Source organism: Branchiostoma belcheri, unplaced genomic scaffold (genome assembly GCF_001625305.1).
Source record: "Branchiostoma belcheri isolate BF01 breed outbred unplaced genomic scaffold, Haploidv18h27 scaffold142, whole genome shotgun sequence".
NCBI lineage: Eukaryota > Metazoa > Chordata > Leptocardii > Amphioxiformes > Branchiostomatidae > Branchiostoma > Branchiostoma belcheri.
This window is the reverse complement of record NW_017802847.1, coordinates 422130-444628: the sequence shown is the minus strand read 5'-3', so window position 1 is coordinate 444628 and position 22499 is coordinate 422130. Positions and strand designations below refer to the sequence as shown.

The following is a 22499-nucleotide window of genomic DNA, read 5'->3' as shown; positions in this document are numbered from 1 at the left end:
TATGCATAATTATGCATAAGCCTGAGAACAGTTATGCATAATTATGCATAACCCTTGGAAGCCTTATGAACAATTATGCATAACTGTTTGAAGCATTATGCATAACTCTTGACCATTATGCATAATTATGCATAACCTTCAAACCCTTATGCATAATTATGCATAATTATGCATAATTATGCATAATGTTGCAAATTTAGATTAATCCCCAGGGGGCAATCGATGGTGGCTACGTATTTCTTACATCATTTTTACCTATAGTTTGCAATTTTAGCCCATCAGGGTGTAAGGTGGCTGAGATATGGGAGGCCAGTCCGGAATTAAACTGGAAGTCCGGAATTAAACTGGAGGCTGTTATTTATCATTGTTGGACAAATCTTGTTCTAGAGTTTCATTCAAATTGCTGACTGTACTCTCCCATAGACCTTAGCCGTTGACATGGTCTAACACTGTGTTGTTTTTCTCTGTAGTCCTGGATCCGTGACAAGGCCAAACTGATCTCGTCTACAGAAGACCTGGGGAATGACCTGGCAGGTGTGATGGCACTGCAGCGCCGACTGACCGGCATGGAGCGGGACCTCGCAGCCATCCAGGCCAAGGTCAGGACTAACTGTCATCCACATTTTCAGTCATTTCTTCATCTCAAAGTCATATGTAGGCTTCGTTCTTCTGATTTTCTTTGAATACAAGTTGGTATATGTAAAGAATGAAGAAAGGTGTAAGTGAATTTGAAATGCTGCAAAGAATCCTTAGCAAGACATGAGAGATGTATATGTGCCTTTTGCTGACTGCAATGTGCTTGAATGCTTTGCCTGTGTTTGTTGTTGCCTTTTGTTGTTTTGTGTTGTTTTGTCTGTACCGCTGCTTTGTTTGTGCCAATATTTCAACAAACAGACTTGTTGCTATACAATCTGTCTGTCTGCCTGTGACTTGACACCCATTGGTGAGAGGGGAAGCTCTATGTGGGTACACGCTTCAGTATTGAATTGTTAAGCAACAAAGAGGCATTTGCCCCCCTCATTTACCCACCTCACCAATGGGTGTGCCTCTCTGTGCACAGCGAGTGGTAGAGAGGGTGAAAAAAGAACTGCCTTTGATTGAAGAGCAGGTACACGTTTGGAAAGTCTGCATGCGTGTTTGTGTGATCTCTTTGCTGTTGTCCTATGCCTGCCCCATGCACTGTATTTAGTTTTGCCTTCCTATACTACTTCTTGTGTGCATACCTCCTTGCTTTCCTTTTTTTCATTATTATATAATCTTTCTGCCTTTCTGACTGCTTGGTGTTGGAGTGTTAGCTGCATGTATTGAGTGGTGTGGTGTGGCATGTGAGCTATACAGTATATTACTGAAGCACATTGAATGTTTCCCCATTATACAGTATGATACCCAATTTTTCCCCTTCCCACTAGCTTGATGCTCTGCAGAAGGAAGCAGACAAACTGGCAGAGGAACATCCCGAGGTATGGCATCCTTACTTCAGAAGGTTTATAGTTGAACCTATGATAAATTTAAAAAGATAACGGTACTACATGTTGGTAAATAAAGCATCTGATGTACATGTACACTATTTTTAGTCACCAAGAAATAGGATTTCAAACTACCCTTGTCAGAAAGTCCCTGACAATATAGTGTACCTTGATGTACCCTAAAAAGAGGAAAACTATTTTAACTTCCCGGTTGAAATATTTAGCAAACAGTTTCAGTAAAGCAAAAGTTTTCAGCTTTTTTGTTGTCATTGAACCATGACATTGTGTAAATAATCTTAAAAGCTGATCTATGTCCAAACAGTAAACGTTTCGAGTTTCATTATGCATTTGTTTGGAATTATATCAGTTTGCTCCCCTTTCTATTGGTTATCCTGATTGAATCCATTGATTGAAAGTTTATTAGAATCCCGGTAGTGTTTCTAATGTTGAATATGAGACCTGTTTAAAGTTAAAACTTTTGGTCCAACACAAAAAATTCTCTCACCTAGAGCTTTCGACCAGTCACTCTGGTCTTCCTCAGTAGACTGACCCAGTGAAGCTTGTCACATGGCTTCTTTGAAGTGTGATGTCAACACTGCGTCAAAGGTATCTGGTAGACGATGTCGGCCCCCGTCGCGGTTCAATGAAGGGTGATGGGCCCTGATGTATATGGCTTCCTTCACCCCTCTCAAGAAATAGTCTTGTTCAGTGTCTAAAATCCTTACAGTGTCAGGTGAAACAAAATGTCCGGGTGACTCTATGGATGTGTTGAGACATGTTATAAGAGATTGGTACCTTTTGTCTTGACTTCAGGAGGCTGATGCCATCCGTCAGAAGATTGCCCAGATCCAGGACGTGTGGCAGGAACTCAGAGTCATTGTAAGTATCAACAGTCACCAACCATCACATTGTGTTACTCTAAAAGAAAAATAGATTATAGCATTTGAAAAATGTTGAAATCTCACAATTGTGTCGAAATGATACCATATTAATTTTCACATCCGGGAATAGAAGTATTGTTTTGTCCAATGGTGAGTTGACTAATGACTGATATTTAATGTTGTAATACCCGATTAGAATACATCTTAAGATCAACACCACGGTTCCAATACATTCACGAAAAGAAAAGCAACTTTCCGAGAGTCTTGAGATCTCTGATTTCTTTTTTACAGCTGAAGAAGCGAGATGAAGCCCTAGGAGAGTCCGGCAACCTGCAGAGATTCCTGCAAGATTTAGACAACTTCCAGGCTTGGTGAGTCTATGTACAACGTTTTAGATGCATCAGGGCAATCTTCATCCCTGTTGTGACCGTATGTTTCACTGCAGTTGTAAGTGGTGTGTGTAGTCCAGTGGTTAGCAACCCTGCCTCTGGACCAAGAGGTGGGGATTTCAAATACCGGGTGTTGTTGCTCACCCTACATCAGGGGTGCCAGAGTATACAGTGCAATTTTACGGAATACAGTGCAAGTTTACTGGTATACAGTGCAATTTTACGGAATACAGTGCAATTGTATTAGTATACAGTACAATTTTACGGAATACAGTGCAATTTTACTAATGACGTTGAATCACGTGCCTTCGACCCTGCTTTTCTTGAGTTTCAAGATGGCGGACGCCGCTGACTCACATACCTTTTTCGAGCGAGTTCAAAATGATCCCTGTGTAGTAACATGCCCTGTGTACAGTATGTAGTGATTTGACTAAAGGTCTATCTACGAGAACGGTCCAAGTTCGCTCGAAAAACACAGAAATATATGAGTACGCTCCGTCAGCGGTGTCCCCGAAAAGCCGGGCCCAGGTTACGTCATTAGTAAAATTGCACTGTATTCTGTAAAATTGCACTGTATACTAATACAATTGCACTGTATTCCGTAAAATTGCACTGTATACTAATACAATTGCACTGTATTCCGTAAAATTGCACTGTATACTCTGGCACCCCTGTACATGCACTCCACTGTAGTCCTCCACTTGCAAGTCCTCAGGACAGGACATTAAGCTGTAGTCCATGATTGTGCCTGTTGAAAAGAGCTAGGGGAATTTCCCTGGTGCAATGAACCTGCATGTAAGTACTGTACATAATGTCTGTGTTCTCTGTCACAACCAGTTACTGTAGGAGATTAGCTCTTCAGTGAGCTAAAGCTGAAACATTTGTTTCCTTACAAAACTGTGTTCCCCCCCCCCAGGCTGACACAGACACAGACAGCCATTGCCTCAGAAGACATCCCCAACAACCTAGCAGAAGCAGAGAAACTGATGACACAGCATGCTGCCATCAAGGAAGAAATCGACGGGTACGAGGAGGACTACGCCAAGATGAAGGAGATGGGAGAAAAGGTGACTCAGAGCTATTCTAAAAAAAAGGCATACAAAAAGCCATCCGACACGACACCCAGCTCGACAGGAAAAACCTGATGGTAGAAATGAAGGATAGGAAGAGATGGAGAGCAGTCATTGGAACCGATGGAAGCTCGACCCAGTGAGTGAGTGAGTGAGTTTTCACCGAGTACTAAAATTTTCTGTCATTGAGTGTTGTTTTGTGTTGGTGCACAGGTGACCAACGGCCAGACGGATGCCCAGTACATGTTCCTGCGTCAGCGTCTGGGCGCGCTGGACGAGGGCTGGGAGGACCTGCACAAGATGTGGGACAACCGTCAGGAGATGCTGTCCCAGTGTCTGAACGAGCAGCTGTTCCTGAGGGACGCCAAGCAGGCGGAGGTGCTGCTGGCACACCAGGAACACTTCCTCACCAAGCAGGACGCTCCCGTATGTACACCACACAGCATCTTACAGTTTAACAACATGGTCTGACAGAGAAAAGAGATAAATTATTTATCATGAAATCTGTGTTGGTAGTTACATGTTTAAAGTCAAAACTTTTGATCCAACACAAAGAAATTCTGTCACCTCTTTCTAGGTAAGAGAATTTCTTTGTGTTGGATCAAAGTTTTAACTTAAAACGGCTAAATTGCATCACATTGCAACGTTTCTGTATATTATGTCGTACTTGATAGTATAATGCTGTACAGGATATATTTTTTAAGTAATAGCGCACTCGTCAAGTTGAGATTTGTCAATGATAGGCCTAATAGTTTTCTACATTAACATGCTACAGTATATTCTTTTATTGTTCATTAATGTTTTTCAGAAGTTGATATATATTCATTTGTGACATAAAATAGCAGTTAAGAGTAGTTCTAAAACAGCTGTTAAAGATATTAGAACATGACCTAGCTTTTGCTTGATTAATCCCAGCAAATCTGTTCTTCCACCTCCCTCCCCTCCCCATGTGCCATGTCTAATTGATATTCCTATCCTCACCCTCCTGCCCAACACAGCGACGCTCGGGTATGGACCAGGTATGGGCCTGTGCTTCCTCCGCAGATAAATAAAAAAAAAAAAAAGACCTGAAAAATAGCACGCAAAATAACACCTAATGCCTGCTTCTGCAATGCCATGTTGTAATATGATTGCTAATCATGAGTCCTTCCTAATTGTGCAGAATGAAAAGCATGACAACATTGCCTGCTGGAGTCCTTAATGCTTGTGCTGCCTTGCTTCTGCATCTAACGATGAAATCAACACCATAAGAGCATGACACTCCTAGTGCTGTGTACCAGTTCACTGGACCGGTTCCCGACTTGTAAATTTGGTTAGGTTCAAGTCCAAAAAATCTTAAAAGTCAAGAACCGATTCCGGACTGATTACAAAAAAAACATGTCACATACTCCTTTTCTTTCCAAACCACCTAAAACCTTCCACAGATTGCAAAATTTGTGCTGCAAAATAAAGAAAACATTGCCATCAGGCATCATCAAGTGTTTGCCTCCCTGTTATGTGGCCAAAGTTTTGCCCAGGCAACATTGCAAGGTTGCCAACATGCAATTTTGTATATGCCATGGGTTTAGGTCTGGACTTGCGAGTCCGGAACTGAACCTAAACCTCTGGACTCGAATCTGGGCCTGAACCTAAATGTGTGTTTAGGTACACAGCACTAGACACTACACTGTGAAAAGCTCACACACATTTTCTTGCAAGAAATTGACTGTCTGTGTGGATCCTCAGAACTCCCTGGAGGCGGCGGAGAGCGCTGTGAAGAAACAGGAGGCCTTCATGCAGACCATGGAGGCCAACGACGAGAAGATCAACCACGTGTGCCAGTTTGCCAACCGGCTGGTGGACGAAAACCACTACGCAGCAGACAAGATCAAGAGCAAGGCTGATACCATACAGGATAGGTCAGCAAATACACTCACTGTTGTCTGGAAACATAATCTAGTACTTAATATTTAAAATGAATCATGTACAGTCAAAATTTGTATAAGACAACCACCCAGGAGACCAAGGCAAAGTGGTCTTCTTAGACAAGTGGTCTTCTTATACAAAAAGCATGGCAGCAGGACAGGACAATTTCCGCCCAATTTTACAACAGACAGCCCCACTGACACAAATCTGTTAAGGCTTATGTCTATGGGGGATAAATTGGGACCGAAAAGAGTGATTGTTATACCCAGATGGCCAGCTTATAGAGGTGGTCGCTTGGGCAAGATTGACTGAACAAGTTTTGATTGGTTGTCTAGGGCCACACCAATTTAATTTCTTGGTTAACAGATTTTTCAAGAAAAATATTGGAGCGGGCGGGCAAAAAAAAAAATTAAAATAAAAACCGGCCTAGGCATCCTATTATGGCCCCAAATGGTATGATAGGAGCCATGAAGTCAACACACCAGGCTGGTTGAAAATTTAAACAATGAATTTTTAACTTTTAATGATACCACTGCATTGAAAGATGGAATAACTGTAACAACTAGTTTGAAAAGGACTGTTTTCAACTGTTCAGGGCAAAATATCAGCATTTTGCAGTTGATTCTGAATTTTTATTTTTATTTGCAAATCAGAAAGAAATGAAGCGGGCGAATCCGTTAACCAAGAAATTTAATTGGTGTGGCCTAGTTGTTGATTTGATTATCTTTGTTTAAGTTAATTTCCGAGCTGACTGACAAGTTGTCTTTGTTGAACAGACGAGATGGCAACAGAAAATTAGCAGACGATAATCTGGAGAAGCTACGAGACGCTCTACAACTTCAACAATTCCTACAGGAGTGTGATGAAGTAAGGACACAGTAATGTTTCTATCTACAGGTTGACTTGTCATCTGTCAAAGTTTTCAAACTGGTAGTTTGTCTTTTTGACGTGTGTAGAGATGGGTGAAGATACATGCTTTTCTGACCCCCCCCCCAAAAAAAAAATACCATATTTATTAATCAAACATACTTGTTTTAACAGCAAACAGAAAAAGGGGCCAATTGAGATAATTGTTTGAGTATCTTTCCTACAAAAGAAGACCATGATTTAAGATACTAATTTGAGCATCTTTTCTATAGAAATTGATAAACAAATTCGAGAAGATACTTGGTTGAGCATCTTTTTACTCAAAATGAAAAAAGACCATGATTTATGATACTTGTTGACATTTCAACAAAAATTGAAAGTGACCAGTTAAGACACTCAAGTCTTGTTTGAGCATCTGCTTAAAAACTGGTGCCTTGCTTGTGTTGTTAATGACTGTTTTGTACTTTTCTCCCAGTTGGGTTACTGGATCAATGAGAAGTTACTGACAGCCCAGGACGCCCTACCAGAGGGCACCCGTAACCTCCACAGTAAGTGGCAGAAGCACCAGGCCTTCATGGCCGAGCTGGCAGCCAACAAGGACAGACTGGACAAGGTGCACCAGGTACGACATCACCCACAACTTCTCATGTTTTAAATCTGAACATTTTCCCATCAACCAGCCTACAGCCATGTCACAAATGAGCTTCCTATGCAATTTCAGGGCAGCAAAACTAAAAAGATATTTTTTATAAAGAAATCTGTCTGATATTGACATGTACTGCTACTTCTGACCACAAAGTTTCATCTTCATTCATTAATTCATGTGTTTGAAATACCCAGTAGCCCCAAAACAAGCTACATGAGGCATCTCTCCAGCGTACGATACAAAACAAGAAACTGTTTTCCGTCAGCGACATCACATTTTTGCCTCACAGGTATCAGTATGCTGTGGGATTGGGTTAATTCAACTTGCTGCATTAAAAGAATGAGCAGAAAAACAGACTTTTGAAAATCCAGTTTTGTTGCCCTCAAATTGCATTGGATGCCTTAAAGGAAAAACATTGTCTCAGGTTTCTCTGTTTTGTGCTGTATGATACATAATGATTATAGAATACAACACGGGGTATTCCGTATTGCCCAAGGTACCAGCCCGAGCGCGCGTCGGATCAGCTGAAGGCCGGAGGGAGATCCGATCCGCAGGAGGGCCGGGACCGAGGGTGATGCGGAATACACTGTGTTGTATTTTATTTATGTCATACCCACCCAAGAAAACATGCCTTTCAATGCAAGAGGAGCGAAAATTTGGTGTCCCTAAACCCAAAATATGCAACAACATCAATTCCAACGTCCAAATTTTGTATTTGAATGTTCAAAAGCGGTGCACGCGGTTAGGGCGAAATGCGTTAATATCGTTCTATGGAACCTTTGGAAGCCCGGGGCGTTCCGCTAGTAATTACACAGGCCGGAATACCCGTATCGAACGTAATCGCTGCCCAGGTACGACATAAATATAATACTGTGGTTTCAGAATGGTGACGACCTGATTCGCGAGAAGCCGGAGACAGCGGACGTGGTGAACGACCGGCTGCGCCAGCTGCAGGAGCAGTGGGACGAGCTGGAGAACACCACCCAGTCCAAGGCACAGAAGCTGTTTGACGCCAACAAGGCCGAACTGTTCGCACAGAGCTGCGACGACGTGGACACCTGGATCAACGACATCGACACACAGGTCAAGTCTGAGGAGTACGGACATGACCTGACTAGTGTCAACATCTTGTTGAAGAGACAACAGGTGAACTCTTCATTCTACTCTTTTCTTGACTTTCTGTAGTGTACCGGTACTGTACCACTAAATTTGATTAGGTACAGGTCCAAAATACCTATTTAGGTACTGTACCTGTACCTAAAATTTGTTTAGGTTCACAGCTCTATCCTGTAGCCTTTGGTGGTAGATTATACTGCACTGGTTCAACCTTGCATGGAATAACGTACATTGTGCAATATTCATGTGAACCACTAGGTGGTGCACACATCCATAGCAAAGAATTCGCAAGGCACGATCAAATTCATGTGATGATGGTCTTATCAAACCATCATTTTCTTAATGCGTTGTATAAGTTGCACATATTAATTTGCCTAGTTTAGTCCATAAATGTTCCCAAAACTACAGTTTGTCTTGATTGTGTTTGTTTCTGTACTCAGCTTCTAGAGAAGGACGTTGACATCAAGCGTCAGCAGATGTTGGAGCTCCAGAACCAAGCAGAGGTGTTGAGGAACGAGGGCAGCATTGTGGATGAGGTTGATGGAAAGAGAGTGCAGGTTGAGGAGAGGTATGTCACACGGCAGTGATTGCCACACCAATCAAACATCTTCCAACCAATCTTCACTTTTTGGCCATGCCTCAGGGGCGGAGCCTTTAAATTTGTCCCCCACTTTGCACAAAAAAAAGAGTCTTTGATTTTTACCGTACGATTATCACATTTCAAATCATAAATCTTGTAAATTCAATTCACTGCACTTAGTTTTTTTTTCAAACTTCGTTACTATTTTTTTCAAACTTCTTTTTAATTAGGTACACAATGAAAGATACCAAAATAAAAAGAAAAAGTATAATTATTGGTCCTATCAGAACCAATCATTTTAGGAGCCAGTGTCTAAAAAAATCCAGTTATGTATTTAAAATGACTTGTGATTTTATGAAAATAAAATTTTACACAATGTTTGTTATTAAAATTATGTATACAGTATTTGTATGTTTGGCAACAGAAAAATGTTTGAGCTTATACTGTCTTAATTTATGGCATATCTAAAAGCAGCATGATTGGAACTTAAACTGCATGAAATATCAGCAAAATAACTTTGACGGCACTGTGTACAGTTAAAAGGCAGCTTGTCGGCCAATTAAGTGTTTACGACTTACTTGCATGCCATGTTTTGTTTTGTTTTTATTTTCCGTTAGTAGCTGCTCTCCAGTTGAAGCCAGGTATTCATGGCATCTCAACAATATGTTCTCTGTTCCTAATGAACATTCTTTACCTTGTGATTTCTTCTGACACTCAGCATGGCTTTGACTCTCACCCCCCTCCCTCATTTCCCATTCATCCGTACAGTATGGCCTGCTTGGCTACCTCTGAGTCGGTGAAGGAACGGTATGTGGGTACTTAGGGGGAAGTCATGCCAAGATCAAATGTCTACTAGCAGGGCTCCAGACTAACTTTTTGACTGAGGAGCACTGTACTCCCAGCCCAAAACAGTTGAGTGCACCAGCAAAAATCTGGGCGCACCACCAGAAAAATATCCACGTAATTTCGTTAAGGTTCCCCACTAAGTTCAACAAGAAAAAATACATGATACAAACTCTACATGCATTTTCTACCTGGAGCTTAAAGCAAGTAAACCTAAGGAATTTCTGTGAAAATCTAAGCTACGAGTAGCTACCATCATATTTTCCTCAAGTATTTCCCCAACCAAATCACAGCTAAAACAAGCAAGAAAATGTTTTCAACCAGCACAGTGGGATTTCCAGTTTTTACCCTTTAGATTTGCGTGTATAATTGGTACTGGTCTCTGGGATTATAATCCACGGGGAAGCACCTGCTTACAAACCAAAGAACCTCTTGTTGGTCTTAATTTTTAATAGGTGCACCATGATTTCAAATATGGTCGCACCAGTCAAAATTCTAGGCGCATTTGCCACTAAACCAGTGGCAGTCAGGAGCCCTGACTAGCTACCTACTGCTTTGGTGTTAACTTACAAGGCATACTGACTATTGTGTGGCGCAAGCTACAACAACTCTAACATTACAATCTTTATTATCTGTCTGATCATACGGATGACTTAAGGTGAAAATGATGGGTGTCTGTCATACTCGTAGCCCATCAAATGTTTTCACCGCTTTTAACTTTACTGAGACCTTGGAAAATTACTGGAGGCCAAAATCGGACACTACAAGTTTCAAATCTTCGTGATGGAAGATCTCTTTCTTTTCCAATGACAGGAAGTTCTCTTCCTTCTACAGTAAATGTTGTTCGATTTGTTTGATTTGTTGATTTGAAAGTGTGCAGTGCTAGCATAGTTGGTGATGGAGTGTTGCTTGTGGTCTGTCCCCACCAGGTTTTCCCAGCTGGAGGGACCACTGGCAGGCAGACGGAAAATGTTGGAGGCCTCCAAGGAGCTGCATCAGTTCCACAGGGATGTGGAGGATGAGAAGGTGCTGTTTTACTCTGCAGTATGGTAGAACATACAACTGTAGCATAAAAACATGTAATAGACAGCATATCTAAAATCTCTAAGTTTACCAGGCATGGACAAGCATGGAGACTTCCAACACTTCATTATGACACAACCTGAATGAATGAATGAATCAATCAATCAATGAATCAATGAATCAATGAATGGTTTAAAAGGTAGTACATAGTAGCTATAAGCTGAATTGCTTATTATTTACAATAAGGCACAATAACAATACGCATGTTGCCTTTGAAAACTTTATAAAACATCAACAAAAACATTTTTCGTGCATTGAACTGCACTTAGGTTAACTTAAAGCTGCACCATGTAATACCAGGAAGATACAAAAAGTCAGTCCTGAGGAAACAAGTTTAAGGACCTCTTGGCATTGACAAGCAGTTGAAGTATTATTCCACCCTGAGTTTCTGTTGTTGTGGTGTTTTTAGTAGTTAGGTTGAGTGATGGAGTATTGATGTCTGTACACAGTTGTGGGTAGCAGAGAAGATGCCTCAGGCCACCTCCCGGGACCACGGAAACAGCCTGCTCAACGTGCAGACATTGATGAAAAAGAACCAGGTCAGTAGACTCAAAATTAGTGCCTAAACCTAAACCCACATTTAGGTCCAGGTCCAGATTCGAGTCCAGAGGTTTAGATTCAGTTCTGGACTTGTAAGTCCGGACCTAAACCCATGGCATATACAAAATTGCATGTTGGCAACCTTGCAATGTTGTTTGGGCAAAACTTTGGCCATATAACATGGAGGCCGGTACTTGACGATGCCCGATGGCAATGGTTTCTTCATTTTGCAGCAAAGTTTTTGCAATCTACGGAGGGTTTTAGGTGGTTTGGAAAGAAAAGGGGTATGTAAAATGGTCTTTTATGGTAATAAGTCCGGACTCGGTTCTTGAATTTTAGTTTTTTTTGGACTTGAACCTAAACATTCTTACAAGTCCGGATCCAAGTCCAGTGAACCAGTACACAGCACTACTCAAAATGTTGAGTTATCAAAATCCATTCTGCTTTTGATTTCAATAGAGCCTGTAGTGAAGTTTTGTCGTGTTTCAGTCGCTGAGAGCGGAGATTGACGGACACCAGCCGAGGATTGACGAGATTTGCGAGCGCGGGCAGGCCATGGTGAGCAGAAGCCACCCCAGCTCAGACGCCATCGAGCACCAGATCGAGGACATGCAGAACCAGTGGGCCGTGCTCATCGACGAGGTGGACGCTCGCAAGCTGCGGTTAGAGGATTCTGAGAAGGCACAGCAGGTGAGGGTGAAATATAACAGTAGTGGCCAAATATTGGACACAGAAAACATTTCACAATCTCACACCAAATCTTACAAACCAATGGACCTATACCATTATCACAGTTTGTTTACCGCAATGAATGCCGGTCAATCGACGTTTATATTGTACAGGGGTGCGTAGAGAGGTGTGTGTTTGTGTAGCGTTAGCCTAATATAAGGCTTTTAATACAGTACTACTTTCGTCTAATGTCACAACTAAATCACCCATACGGCATGTAATGCTGTGTCAACACAACTAGACACAGCAAAAAATCAAACATACCTTACTTTGAAAACTTTGAAATGACCTTTATTCTTTAACTGACAGTTCTAGAATGTTCTTAAGAACAGGTAAACGAACTGTGACGTAAAAATGGTATAGGTCCATTACGTACACGAACTCATGCCACACCAGATTCACTCGCTCTGAAATCTTACACCAAATCTTACAAACCAATTGCACCCATGGGAATTCATTCCGACAAAAAACAGGACCTTTCAAAACCGGCATCAGCAGAGGAAACAAAGAGCTTTCAAGAGCAATGCTTTTATTCAAATACTACATCTTACACGCATGCGTGAAGCTTTTACTCCAATATCACATCTTACACAATATACACACATGCGTTAAAGTAAAGAATGTACCTATTTAGAAGAACATGCCTCTGCATCTATATGATAAACATTCACGACGAGCAACGAATAAAAACAACGACTCAAAATATAACATGGTAGAAGGGAGATCTGACCTGCAGGGGGCTGGGACTGAGGGTGATGCGGAACATGACATGTTGCATTTTATGTATGTCATATCCACCTGAAAAAACACATTTCAATGCAATGCATTTCATGTGCCAAAATTTTGTGTCCCCAAACAAAAAATAAAACAACATCCTTTCCAGTGCCCAAAATCTGGTATTCGAATTTTCGAAAGAGGCGAACATGGCGCAGGCAAAATGTGTTCTACGCAACATGTAGAAGCCCATAAGATGACCAAATGGAACCTGTGTGATACTGCTACTGTTGTCACATGGGCTGGAACACTGTGTGACAACAATTTGACTTAAATGCAAAAGGTCTAAAAAAGTAAAAGGTTTTGTTCCTGTCTTTTTCCTTAGTACTACACTGATGTGGCCGAGGCAGAGGCATGGATGAGTGAGCAGGAGCTATACATGATGGCAGAGGAAAGAGCAAAGGTGGGAAACCTCCATGTTGTTGTTTTTTGGCCATGCCTCAGGGGCGGAGCCAATAATATAGTACTGCTGTTATAAATATTCTAAAAATTCTGTGGGTACATCCCCTAGATTTGATTTTGTTTGTATCTTGATATTTAAGTATAATTCGTACTTCGACCAGCAGCAGTACATTTTCCTTCAGGTGCTTGTCTTGTACTTGAACTAACCCTCGGTCTCTCTCAGGATGAACCAAGTGCAAACGCCATGTTGAAGAAACACGAAGGCATTGAGAACACCATCGAGGACTATGCACAGACAGTCCACGAGTTGTCTGAAACCAGTCGCAACCTTATTGCAGAAAACCATCCAGAAAGGTATAGAATGTCTCCTCTTCTAATGATCTAATAGAATTCCTTGCATATCGTAAGATTAACGTTTTGTTAGCCTAATTTTCCTCCAAGCTGAAAAATGTAATGAAAATATTGCAGAGCACACAAATGTTACAAACAATGTACATGTACTTAATTTTCATATTTAACCATGCATCGCTTGGGTGTTTTAATTTCTACACCTTACTTGTGAGGAAAGCTTTGTGTTTTAAGAAAGTTTATTGCAACTACTTGCCCGAGGGCTAATTGCAGTTACAAACAACATAAAAAAAAAAAATACAGTGGTACATGAGACTATATCTACGTCTAGCATTAAATACAGTGGTATGTGAGACTATATCTACGTCTAGCATTATACTATATTCTACAACATACATGGTGCTAGTTTTACTGGGTTTGACTTCTTCTTTTTAGGCAATGGAAGACGAATTTACCCACTTCTTCTATAATATGTGGGTTCTATTGATTTTAGTAGTAGAATTGTTTTTCTGTGGTAGGGAATGGTGGGGAAGTAAGGGAGCATTTTGGACACGGTGGTAAATAATTATTTTCTGATGTCGTCATAAAATGGACAGTTAGAGATGAAATGAATTTAAGATGCATGTCTCTTGTCCCCCAGCGACCGAATAGCGACGCGGCAGGCACAGATTGACAAGCTGTACGCCGGGCTGAAGCACCTGGCGGAGGAGAGACGGGGTAAGCTGGACGAGACGCTGCAGCTCTTCCAGCTGAACCGGGAAGTGGACGACTTGGAGCAGTGGATCGCTGAGAGAGAGGTGGTGGCAGGGATCACATGAGCTGGGACAGGACTACGAGCATGTTACAGTAAGCACAATTTTTATATACACTGTATGTAAGAGTTTATGGGTGCTAATTTGCTTTTGGTTCTTGGTGGGTGGGAGATGATTTTGACAATTGATTGTTGAGGAGCGTGTGCCTTAAACAAGTGGTGTGATACTCAACTTACATCATACAACCCCTCCATAGTTCCCAAAATGCTTCTAGCAGGTAGGTGAACTTCAAGGTCATGAAAACCAAAAATACTTGCTGGATGACTGGTAGATACTTCAACACAATCTGAAGTGCTTTCTTTGTTCCATCAGATGTTACAGGATCGTTTCCGAGAGTTTGCCAGGGACACAGGAAACATTGGGTCGGAGCGCGTGGCGGCGGCAAACGAGATCTGCGACAAGTTGATTGACCAGGGCCACTCTGACGCGGCCACCATCGCCGAGTGGAAGGACGGTCTGAACGAGGCCTGGGCGGATCTCCTGGAGCTCATCGACACAAGAACGCAGATGTTGGCAGCGTCGTACGAGCTCCACAAATTCTACTATGACTGCAAGGAAGTCCTGGGCAGAATACAGGTCAGGCAGTCGAGCCTTACTGCATGTCTCGTCACAGTAGTGGGGACAATACTATAATGACATGTAGTATTGCCATATACACTGATTTCTTATGGATAAATTAACGCTTGTTATCTTTGGATGTGGAAGTATTGTTTTGGGTTCCTGTTTGTGTGTCAGTTTATCTTTTTGTTGACATTGATGGTTGACAGCACATGGGTGGGGGGTAAGATTGATAGGCACTATATAAGAATAGTATACACTGTATATAATATGTAATATATAATATGTATATAATATGTAAGTATAGAAGGACAGGAGGTCTGATAAAGAATGGGGTAAAGTTGAGATGTTGACAGCAGGTGGGTGGGGAAGACTGACAGGCAGACAAAGTCAAAAGGTCAGACACAGAAAGTGTGGTGAACCTGAAAACCCCAAATACTTCTCTGAAGTCTGCAATCTGCAATGTGTTGTTCCACCAGGAGAAGCAGCAATCCATGTCAGATGAACTAGGCCGTGACGCCGCCAGCGTGACAGACCTCCAGAGGAAGCACACCACGTTTGAAGCCGACATCCAGGCCATTGGGTCCCAGGTGGTGGCCGTCCAGGAGGACGCCAACCGACTCAAGTGTGCGTACGCCGGCGACAAGGCCAAGCAGATCGAGCAGCGCGAGGCGGAGGTGCTGGAGGCGTGGAACAACCTGAACATGGGCGTGGAGGGCCGCAAGGTCAAGCTGGGCGACACGCTGGACCTCCACCGCTTCTTCAACATGCAGCGCGACCTCATGCTCTGGATGGAGGGGATCATCAGGCAGATCAACACGGATGAGAGGCCTAGGTGGGCTTGGCTGACAGAAAGCACTCTTGATTCAGAGTTAATTGTAAAACATCTGTCAAATTAGATGATTTGATCAGTAAATGTCTATTCTTTGTCTCTTGACATAGTTCCACACATTAGTGCTGATGTGTTTTGTGCTGAGATACTACTGTAACTGTAACTGTGTTCTTCCCTACAGAGATGTGTCGGGCGTGGAACTACTGATGGACAACCACCGCAGCGTGGAGGCCGAGATCAACGCTCGTGACGAGAGCTTCGCCGAGTGCATCCAGCTGGGCAACAGTCTGATCGAGAGGCAACACTACGCCTCCAAGGACGTGGAGGAGAAACTGGTGCAGCTGAAGGAGGAGCGCAAGACCATGGTGGACGCCTGGGAGAGAAGATGGGACTTCCTGCAGATCAGTGAGTCCCTCTGTCCCACTGTTTACTTCTTTTGTTGACTGCATACCCAAGGACCAGTTTGCCTAAATCCATTAAGTAGTCAGAGACAATATTTCAACGAGTCTGTGTAATTGTAAAACTAAGAAAGTCCACAAATTAGCAAAAAGAAGAAAACAAGTCTTTTTTTATCATGTAAGCTGTGATAACTATATACCTTTCATAACTATACTTTAATTACTCTGAAGTTGTTCATTACTAAACACTTATACATCACTGACTTGACACAGTTTGCTTTAGATTTTACGAGAATTTTATTGAATTGGTGACTTAAAACTTTGAGGACTCATAGAAAGGAAGAGAAAATGATATAAAAAGAGAGAAGCACATGTTTTCAATGGTAACATTCAGAAAGAAGACTTTGAAATGCATAGCTTAAGTCTAATTAGACAAAGTCTCCAGTTTGTTTTTTGAAAGTTTGCGTGACTGCTGTTACTGTACTATTCCCCTTCCCTGTTCAGTGCTGGAAGTGTACCAGTTTGCACGGGATGCGTCCCAGGCCGAGGCGTGGCTTATGTCCGTCCAGAACTACCTTAGCAAAGAGAATCTGGGAGTATGTACATGTACCACTTGTGTATGTGGCTGTATGTTGTGTAACGCTGGGCTGTGCTTTTTCTCAATCAGTGCTTGAGGTATACCAGTTTGCTCGAGATGCCACGCAGGCAGAGTCGTGGCTAAGTGGTCAGGACGCTTACCTTCGCAAGGACAACCTGGGAGTACGTATCTATCCTGCCTTACATGTTAGGCTTTGTGTGTTTGGTATGGTGTATATATATGTACAATTTTCAGTGTGATATTCTACAGCAATGCTTACTACTAATGCTGTGTACCGCTTCACTGGACTTGGATCCGGACTTGTAAGAATGTTTAGGTTCAAGTAAAAAAAAACTAAAAGTCAAGAACCGAGTCCGGACTTATTACCAAAAAAAAGCATTTCACATACCCCTTTTCTTTCCAAACCACCTAAAACCCTCCGTAAATTGCAAAATCTTTGCTGCAAAATGAAGAAAACATTGCCATCGGGCATCGTTTTAGCATCGGCCTCCATGTTATGTGGCCAAAGTTTTGCCCAAACAGCATTGCAAGGTTGCCAACATGCAATTTTGTATATGCCATGGGTTAAGGTCCGGACTTACAAGTCCAGAACTGAACCTAAACCTCTGGACTTGAATCCGGACCTGAACCTAAATGTGGGTTTAGGTACACAGCACTACTTACTACTATCAATACCAGGAAATTCCTCAAAAGCAGTGCTGTACCCCTCTTCACCTTCATGATTCTAAAGTTGTGTCCCTGATGGGTGTATCATGTCAGTGTGCTAAAGGTTAAAAAATGATAACCAACTTTTTTGGGGGAATTTGGATAACACAGATGTTTTAAAGAAATTATAGCGATGTTTATGAATGCTGGCTTTAATAATATACATCAAATTCAATAATTAAGGATAAAACCGTCATAATGCTCTTGAGGATAACATGCTGAAGTTTTGTTACCGCATGTCCTTGAAATGTTGGTCTGAAAGTCTTAACTTGCATGTGTTGAATGTTGTAAGAGTACCAGCATCAAAGATGTAGTCTTGTTGACATGTTGTGTGACTGAACACCTCTCCTCCCCATCAGGAGTCTGTGGCTGAGGTGGAGAAACTGATCAAGAAACACGAGGCGTTCGAGAAGTCCACAGGCACCCAGGTGGAGCGCTTCACCGCCCTGGAAAGACTTACCACTGTACGTGGACTTTCTTATTATTAATTACAATGCAGTGTTCTAGCCAGCGTCCGTCTTTTTATTGCCTTCAACAGAAGGCTATGAAATCGTTTTGGTACTGTTTGGCAGATTATGCAGGCATTTTGAAGGCATGGTACGAGGTTCACGATTTTTGGTAGGCAGGTTGTCTTAGTGATGCGCATTGTCAAGGCCAAAAATGGGCTTCATGGGGGGTTCTTATTATTTGGTGTAATAACTACACTCTGACAGACAAAAATTTGGTCCAACCCATATCTTTGATGGATAAAAATCGGCATGTGAAGATGTGGAAAGAGCTGTCATTAAACTAAGCTTAGTCTACAGGCAAAATTTGCCCCTCAATGCAAAAAAATAACATTTCAGATGGTCAAGATTTTTATCATTTTCCCGGGGGAACATGCCCCAGAAACCGCTTTTCGGCACTCAAAATATTACGTCAAACAACATTGAGATGACGGAAACATTCAGTGTGGCAAGAACGCTGTTGACATATATATCAACCTTTCTCTGATGTTTGCTTTCGATTGACTTTGGGTTGTAGGATGTAGTACAGTTTTTTTTTAAGAAGAGAAATAAGAGCTGTTCTCTCTCTTTCCAGCTTGAACTGCGGGAAAAGAAGAAGACAGAGGAGGACGAGTTCCGCCGCACACACCCAGAGAGCCCCAAAGCCGTCTCTCCACCAAAATCTCCTGCAAGGTAAAGACAGGACCATGTGTAGACCATGTACAACTGGAGCACCCCCCCCCCATCACACCCCATTCCCAAACAGAAACAATAGTGGGAACTAACATCATCATGATATATAAACAACACCACATAGTCTTCATATCTATCCAATCAATCCAAAAGAAACAAAGTATTTGACAAGAGAATCCGGTAAAGAAACTGCCATCACTGCTTATAAACTCTAACAGTTATTAACAATCTATAATTTTATTTATTTATTATTGTATTCATACTTAATTTCAGTATTGTGTTTTTATGCTAAAATTTTATGTTTCTATTTTGTAATATTACCTTATGTTTTACATTTTGTGTTGTATTGTTTCCTTGTTACATGTGTGATTTATTTCTACTTATCCTTAACATTTAAAAGAAGATTCCAATCAGTGGAACCAAACTAAAAGTTTATCTTAAAGTAAACCCCTGGTTAATTGTGAGGGCATAACATGAATCAGCAGCCTGCAAATTAGGTGCCTCCTTCAGTTGGAGGGTTTGCAAGCTGCTGGTTTTCCATCTAACAATCCCCCCTAAAAAGTCAGCATAAACCTTCCTCGATATACCATACACACTAGCCATGACTCTGACGACGAGGCCACCTGGCAGCCTCCGGCTGAAGCGCAGGCTGTCCAAGCCTCGCTCCAGCAGCATGTGCTGGAAAGTGAGCCTGACGCGCAGCATCACGTGTCGTTTGCGGAGCCCGGGTCCCCGATGTGGGTAGAGGTGCACGACACCCCCGTGGAAGACGAGCATGAACCCTCCCACCTGGATGTTTCCACTGACATTGATACTGACCCTGAGACTAATGTTGACACTGGTGCCAGGTACACTTCCCATGATTTCAACAACAACAACAACAACTCTGGAGCCCAGTCCTTAGCAAGGCCTGCACAACCAGCATCAAAATTATTCCTCTAAAATATGGAACCTTTATGTTTATTATTTTTTTCATTGGTGCTGCTGGTGCCACCTTATTTGACCATGCTAAGGAATGGACTGCATCATTCCAGTCTCCAAGTTGTTAACTTCTCATCCACCCTGTCAATAACAACACAAATCAATAACAGCCCGTCGATAATAAATGTTCATTACTCATCATGCATGCGATATATAAACACCCGCATCACCTTCCAGCATGCCGTGATTCTGGCATTTCAAGGAGCAAACTGCCCTCACTGCGCAATCATTGTTACTACATGCATGCTCCTGTCATCATCATAACATCTGTGCATGTACCTGTACCATGTCCGTCATACCAGTATTTAACACACTCATCCAGATAATGCAAATGCCAATCACACACGTGGTAGAGGGAAATACTGTGGACCTTGTGTAGACAACTAAGCCTATCTAGCTGCCTCTTATTCTGTCCTGATTATTCAAGCAGTAGCTGTAGATCTGTGCAAAAAATGATACAAATTCTGCTGTCCTTAGAATTAGAATATAAATCATGTAAGTTTGTTATGCTAGACAAAGTCTCAATCTTTATTGATGAAATATAGATTCTGAAATATTTACGACTAATTCTGCATTAATCTGGAAAGTAATTTGTATAGTTTGTAGTTTTGACAATCTCTTTCAGCTTGTTGCAGCTGGCTACTTGTAATTAGGTTTAGGTAACACTGCTTTATGCTTCTGTGACATCATCTAAAGTATGTTTTGTCTATTGTTGTAGAATAATATAGCATTGGAAGTACCGTCAATTGAATTAATGGCTTGAGCAAAGTTTAACGATTTGTAAAACAAGCCACGAGGAGTAAATGAAACCACTATGGCTTCTTTATGAGAAAAGTGAAAAATCTCCAATGAGTATGCTTGCTGGTTTGGGCTGTGTTCCTGTCTGATTTTTGTGGTGCTATTGTTGACAGGGAGGAGGCACAGGCTGTGGTGGATGGAGAAGTGGCTGAGCCAGCTAAACCTTCCCCAGAGCAACAGGTACGTGTGTGGATTCATCAACAGTCTTTTAAAGGCATCCTATGCAATTTCAGGGCAGCAAAACAAAAAAAAAATTGTGGATGAGGAAATCTGTCTGCTATTGACACTTCTTACTTGAAACATTTGAAATAGCCCCAAAACAAGCTATGCGAGTCACTTTATTTTTTTGCTACTACCCATAAAAAACTAGAATTAGCCGACGATATAAAACAAGCAACCATTGACGAGTGACATCATGTGTTTGCCTCACAGATATCAGTATGCTGTGGGATAGGATTGATTCAACTTGCTGCATTAAAAGAATGACCAGAAAATTGACTTTGAAAATCCAGTTTTGCCATACTGAAATTGCATTTTTTTATGCCTTTAAAAGATAATATGATGATCATATTTATGCTATTGGTATTTTTTTTTACAATCATTTGTGTATTTCAATGTGAAAACGTGGTTTGTGTGATTTCCGGCAGCCCGTAGTGAACGGCGAACATGAGGCAGCACAGGAAGCGGCGCCGTCGGCTGAACCCGTGGTGAACGACAGCGGGGAGCCCGGCCAGGCTGAACCCTCCATGGAGGGCATGCTGCACAGGAAACATGAGTGGGAGGCTCACGCCAAGAAGGCTTCCAACAGGTACATGTACAGACACAACTACAGTGCACCTACAGACACACATGTGCAGCTGAGGCCACAACAATTTAATTTGTTGTTTCTCGAATTTTTTCAGAAAAAATATGAAGCGAACGGGCGAAATAAAAAAAATAAAAAAAACAGGCCATGGCACCCCATGATAGCCGGAAATGTTACGGTATGAGCCATGAAGTCAACATACCAGGCTGGTTTATAATTAAAACAATAGATTCTAAACTTTTAATGAAACAAAGTTTGCATAGTTACATTGAAAAACTTAAACAACTAGGAAGACTTTCTTCAACTGTTGGGGCCAAAATATGTCTTTCATTGAGCATTTTGCAGTTGATTTAGAACCTAAAATTTTTTATTTAATTGTTTTTTGCAAATCAGAAAAAAATGGAATAAACGATTTTTTAAAAAATGGAATAAAAAATTAAATTGGTGTGGCCTAATCACAACTTTTAGCAGTCCAGGTTTCAGCTGCAAACAGAAAAAAAATGGAGATGAAGTATTCACAATGCAACCATTTAAAGACTTAAACCTGGCTGACCATGTGGCGAGGAGTTACACAAATGATGAAGGCAGCTGGCCTTGAATTGTGTAATGTTGCTAAAATTTTGGGCAAGCCTTTGAGGTAGTTTCAAGAATCTTACTGTACAATAGCCTACTACAGTTTTGTACCAAACTAATGAAACTATTTGGCTTGTAAATGCCCAAGTATCAATGAAAAGGAAGTGGTAGTTCATTAAGATGTACATATTATCATGAAAGTTCATCTGTGTTGGTAGTTACGTATTTAAAGTTAAGACTTTTGGTCTAACACAAAAAAATTCTCTCACCTAGAGCTTTCGACCTGTCACTCTGGTCTTCCTCAGTAGACTGACCCAGTGAGGATACATGTGTACCTTTGACCCAGTGTTGACGTCACACTTCAAAGAAGCCATGTGACAAGCTTCACTGGGTCAGTCTACTGAGGAAGACCAGAGTGACTGGTCGAAAGCTCTAGGTGAGAGAATTTTTTGTGTCGGACCAAAAGTTTTAACTTTAAACATGTAACTACCAAAACAGATGAACTTTCATGATAGTATCAGATATGGAAGATTTCATACATGCGTGAAGCATCCGGAAACTATTGTTCAATTCATATTTGAATGTCTCAAGTTTAGTGAACACAGCACTTTCTTGACAATTA

General features: G+C 41.6%; 1 protein-coding gene across 1 annotated transcript in view; it reads left to right on the top strand.

Moving 5' to 3' along the window:
• The first annotated feature begins 476 nt into the window (after nucleotides 1-476).
• The window catches only part of LOC109464878 (spectrin beta chain, non-erythrocytic 1-like), a 24319-nt gene continuing 2296 nt past the window's right edge, over nucleotides 477-22499 (top strand). Inside the window, 30 exon segments of the mRNA XM_019761968.1 lie at nucleotides 477-599; nucleotides 1061-1108; nucleotides 1410-1460; nucleotides 2280-2345; nucleotides 2639-2718; nucleotides 3653-3803; nucleotides 4020-4232; nucleotides 4805-4825; nucleotides 5532-5704; nucleotides 6488-6578; nucleotides 7054-7200; nucleotides 8107-8370; nucleotides 8781-8908; nucleotides 9689-9727; nucleotides 10693-10789; nucleotides 11296-11385; nucleotides 11876-12076; nucleotides 13215-13292; nucleotides 13515-13645; nucleotides 14280-14445; nucleotides 14447-14485; nucleotides 14764-15027; nucleotides 15489-15844; nucleotides 16023-16246; nucleotides 16744-16835; nucleotides 17902-18006; nucleotides 18623-18720; nucleotides 19320-19568; nucleotides 20613-20679; nucleotides 21147-21307. Of these exon segments, the coding sequence (XP_019617527.1) occupies nucleotides 540-599; nucleotides 1061-1108; nucleotides 1410-1460; nucleotides 2280-2345; nucleotides 2639-2718; nucleotides 3653-3803; nucleotides 4020-4232; nucleotides 4805-4825; nucleotides 5532-5704; nucleotides 6488-6578; nucleotides 7054-7200; nucleotides 8107-8370; nucleotides 8781-8908; nucleotides 9689-9727; nucleotides 10693-10789; nucleotides 11296-11385; nucleotides 11876-12076; nucleotides 13215-13292; nucleotides 13515-13645; nucleotides 14280-14445; nucleotides 14447-14485; nucleotides 14764-15027; nucleotides 15489-15844; nucleotides 16023-16246; nucleotides 16744-16835; nucleotides 17902-18006; nucleotides 18623-18720; nucleotides 19320-19568; nucleotides 20613-20679; nucleotides 21147-21307 (3950 nt within the window). The 5' untranslated portion in view covers nucleotides 477-539.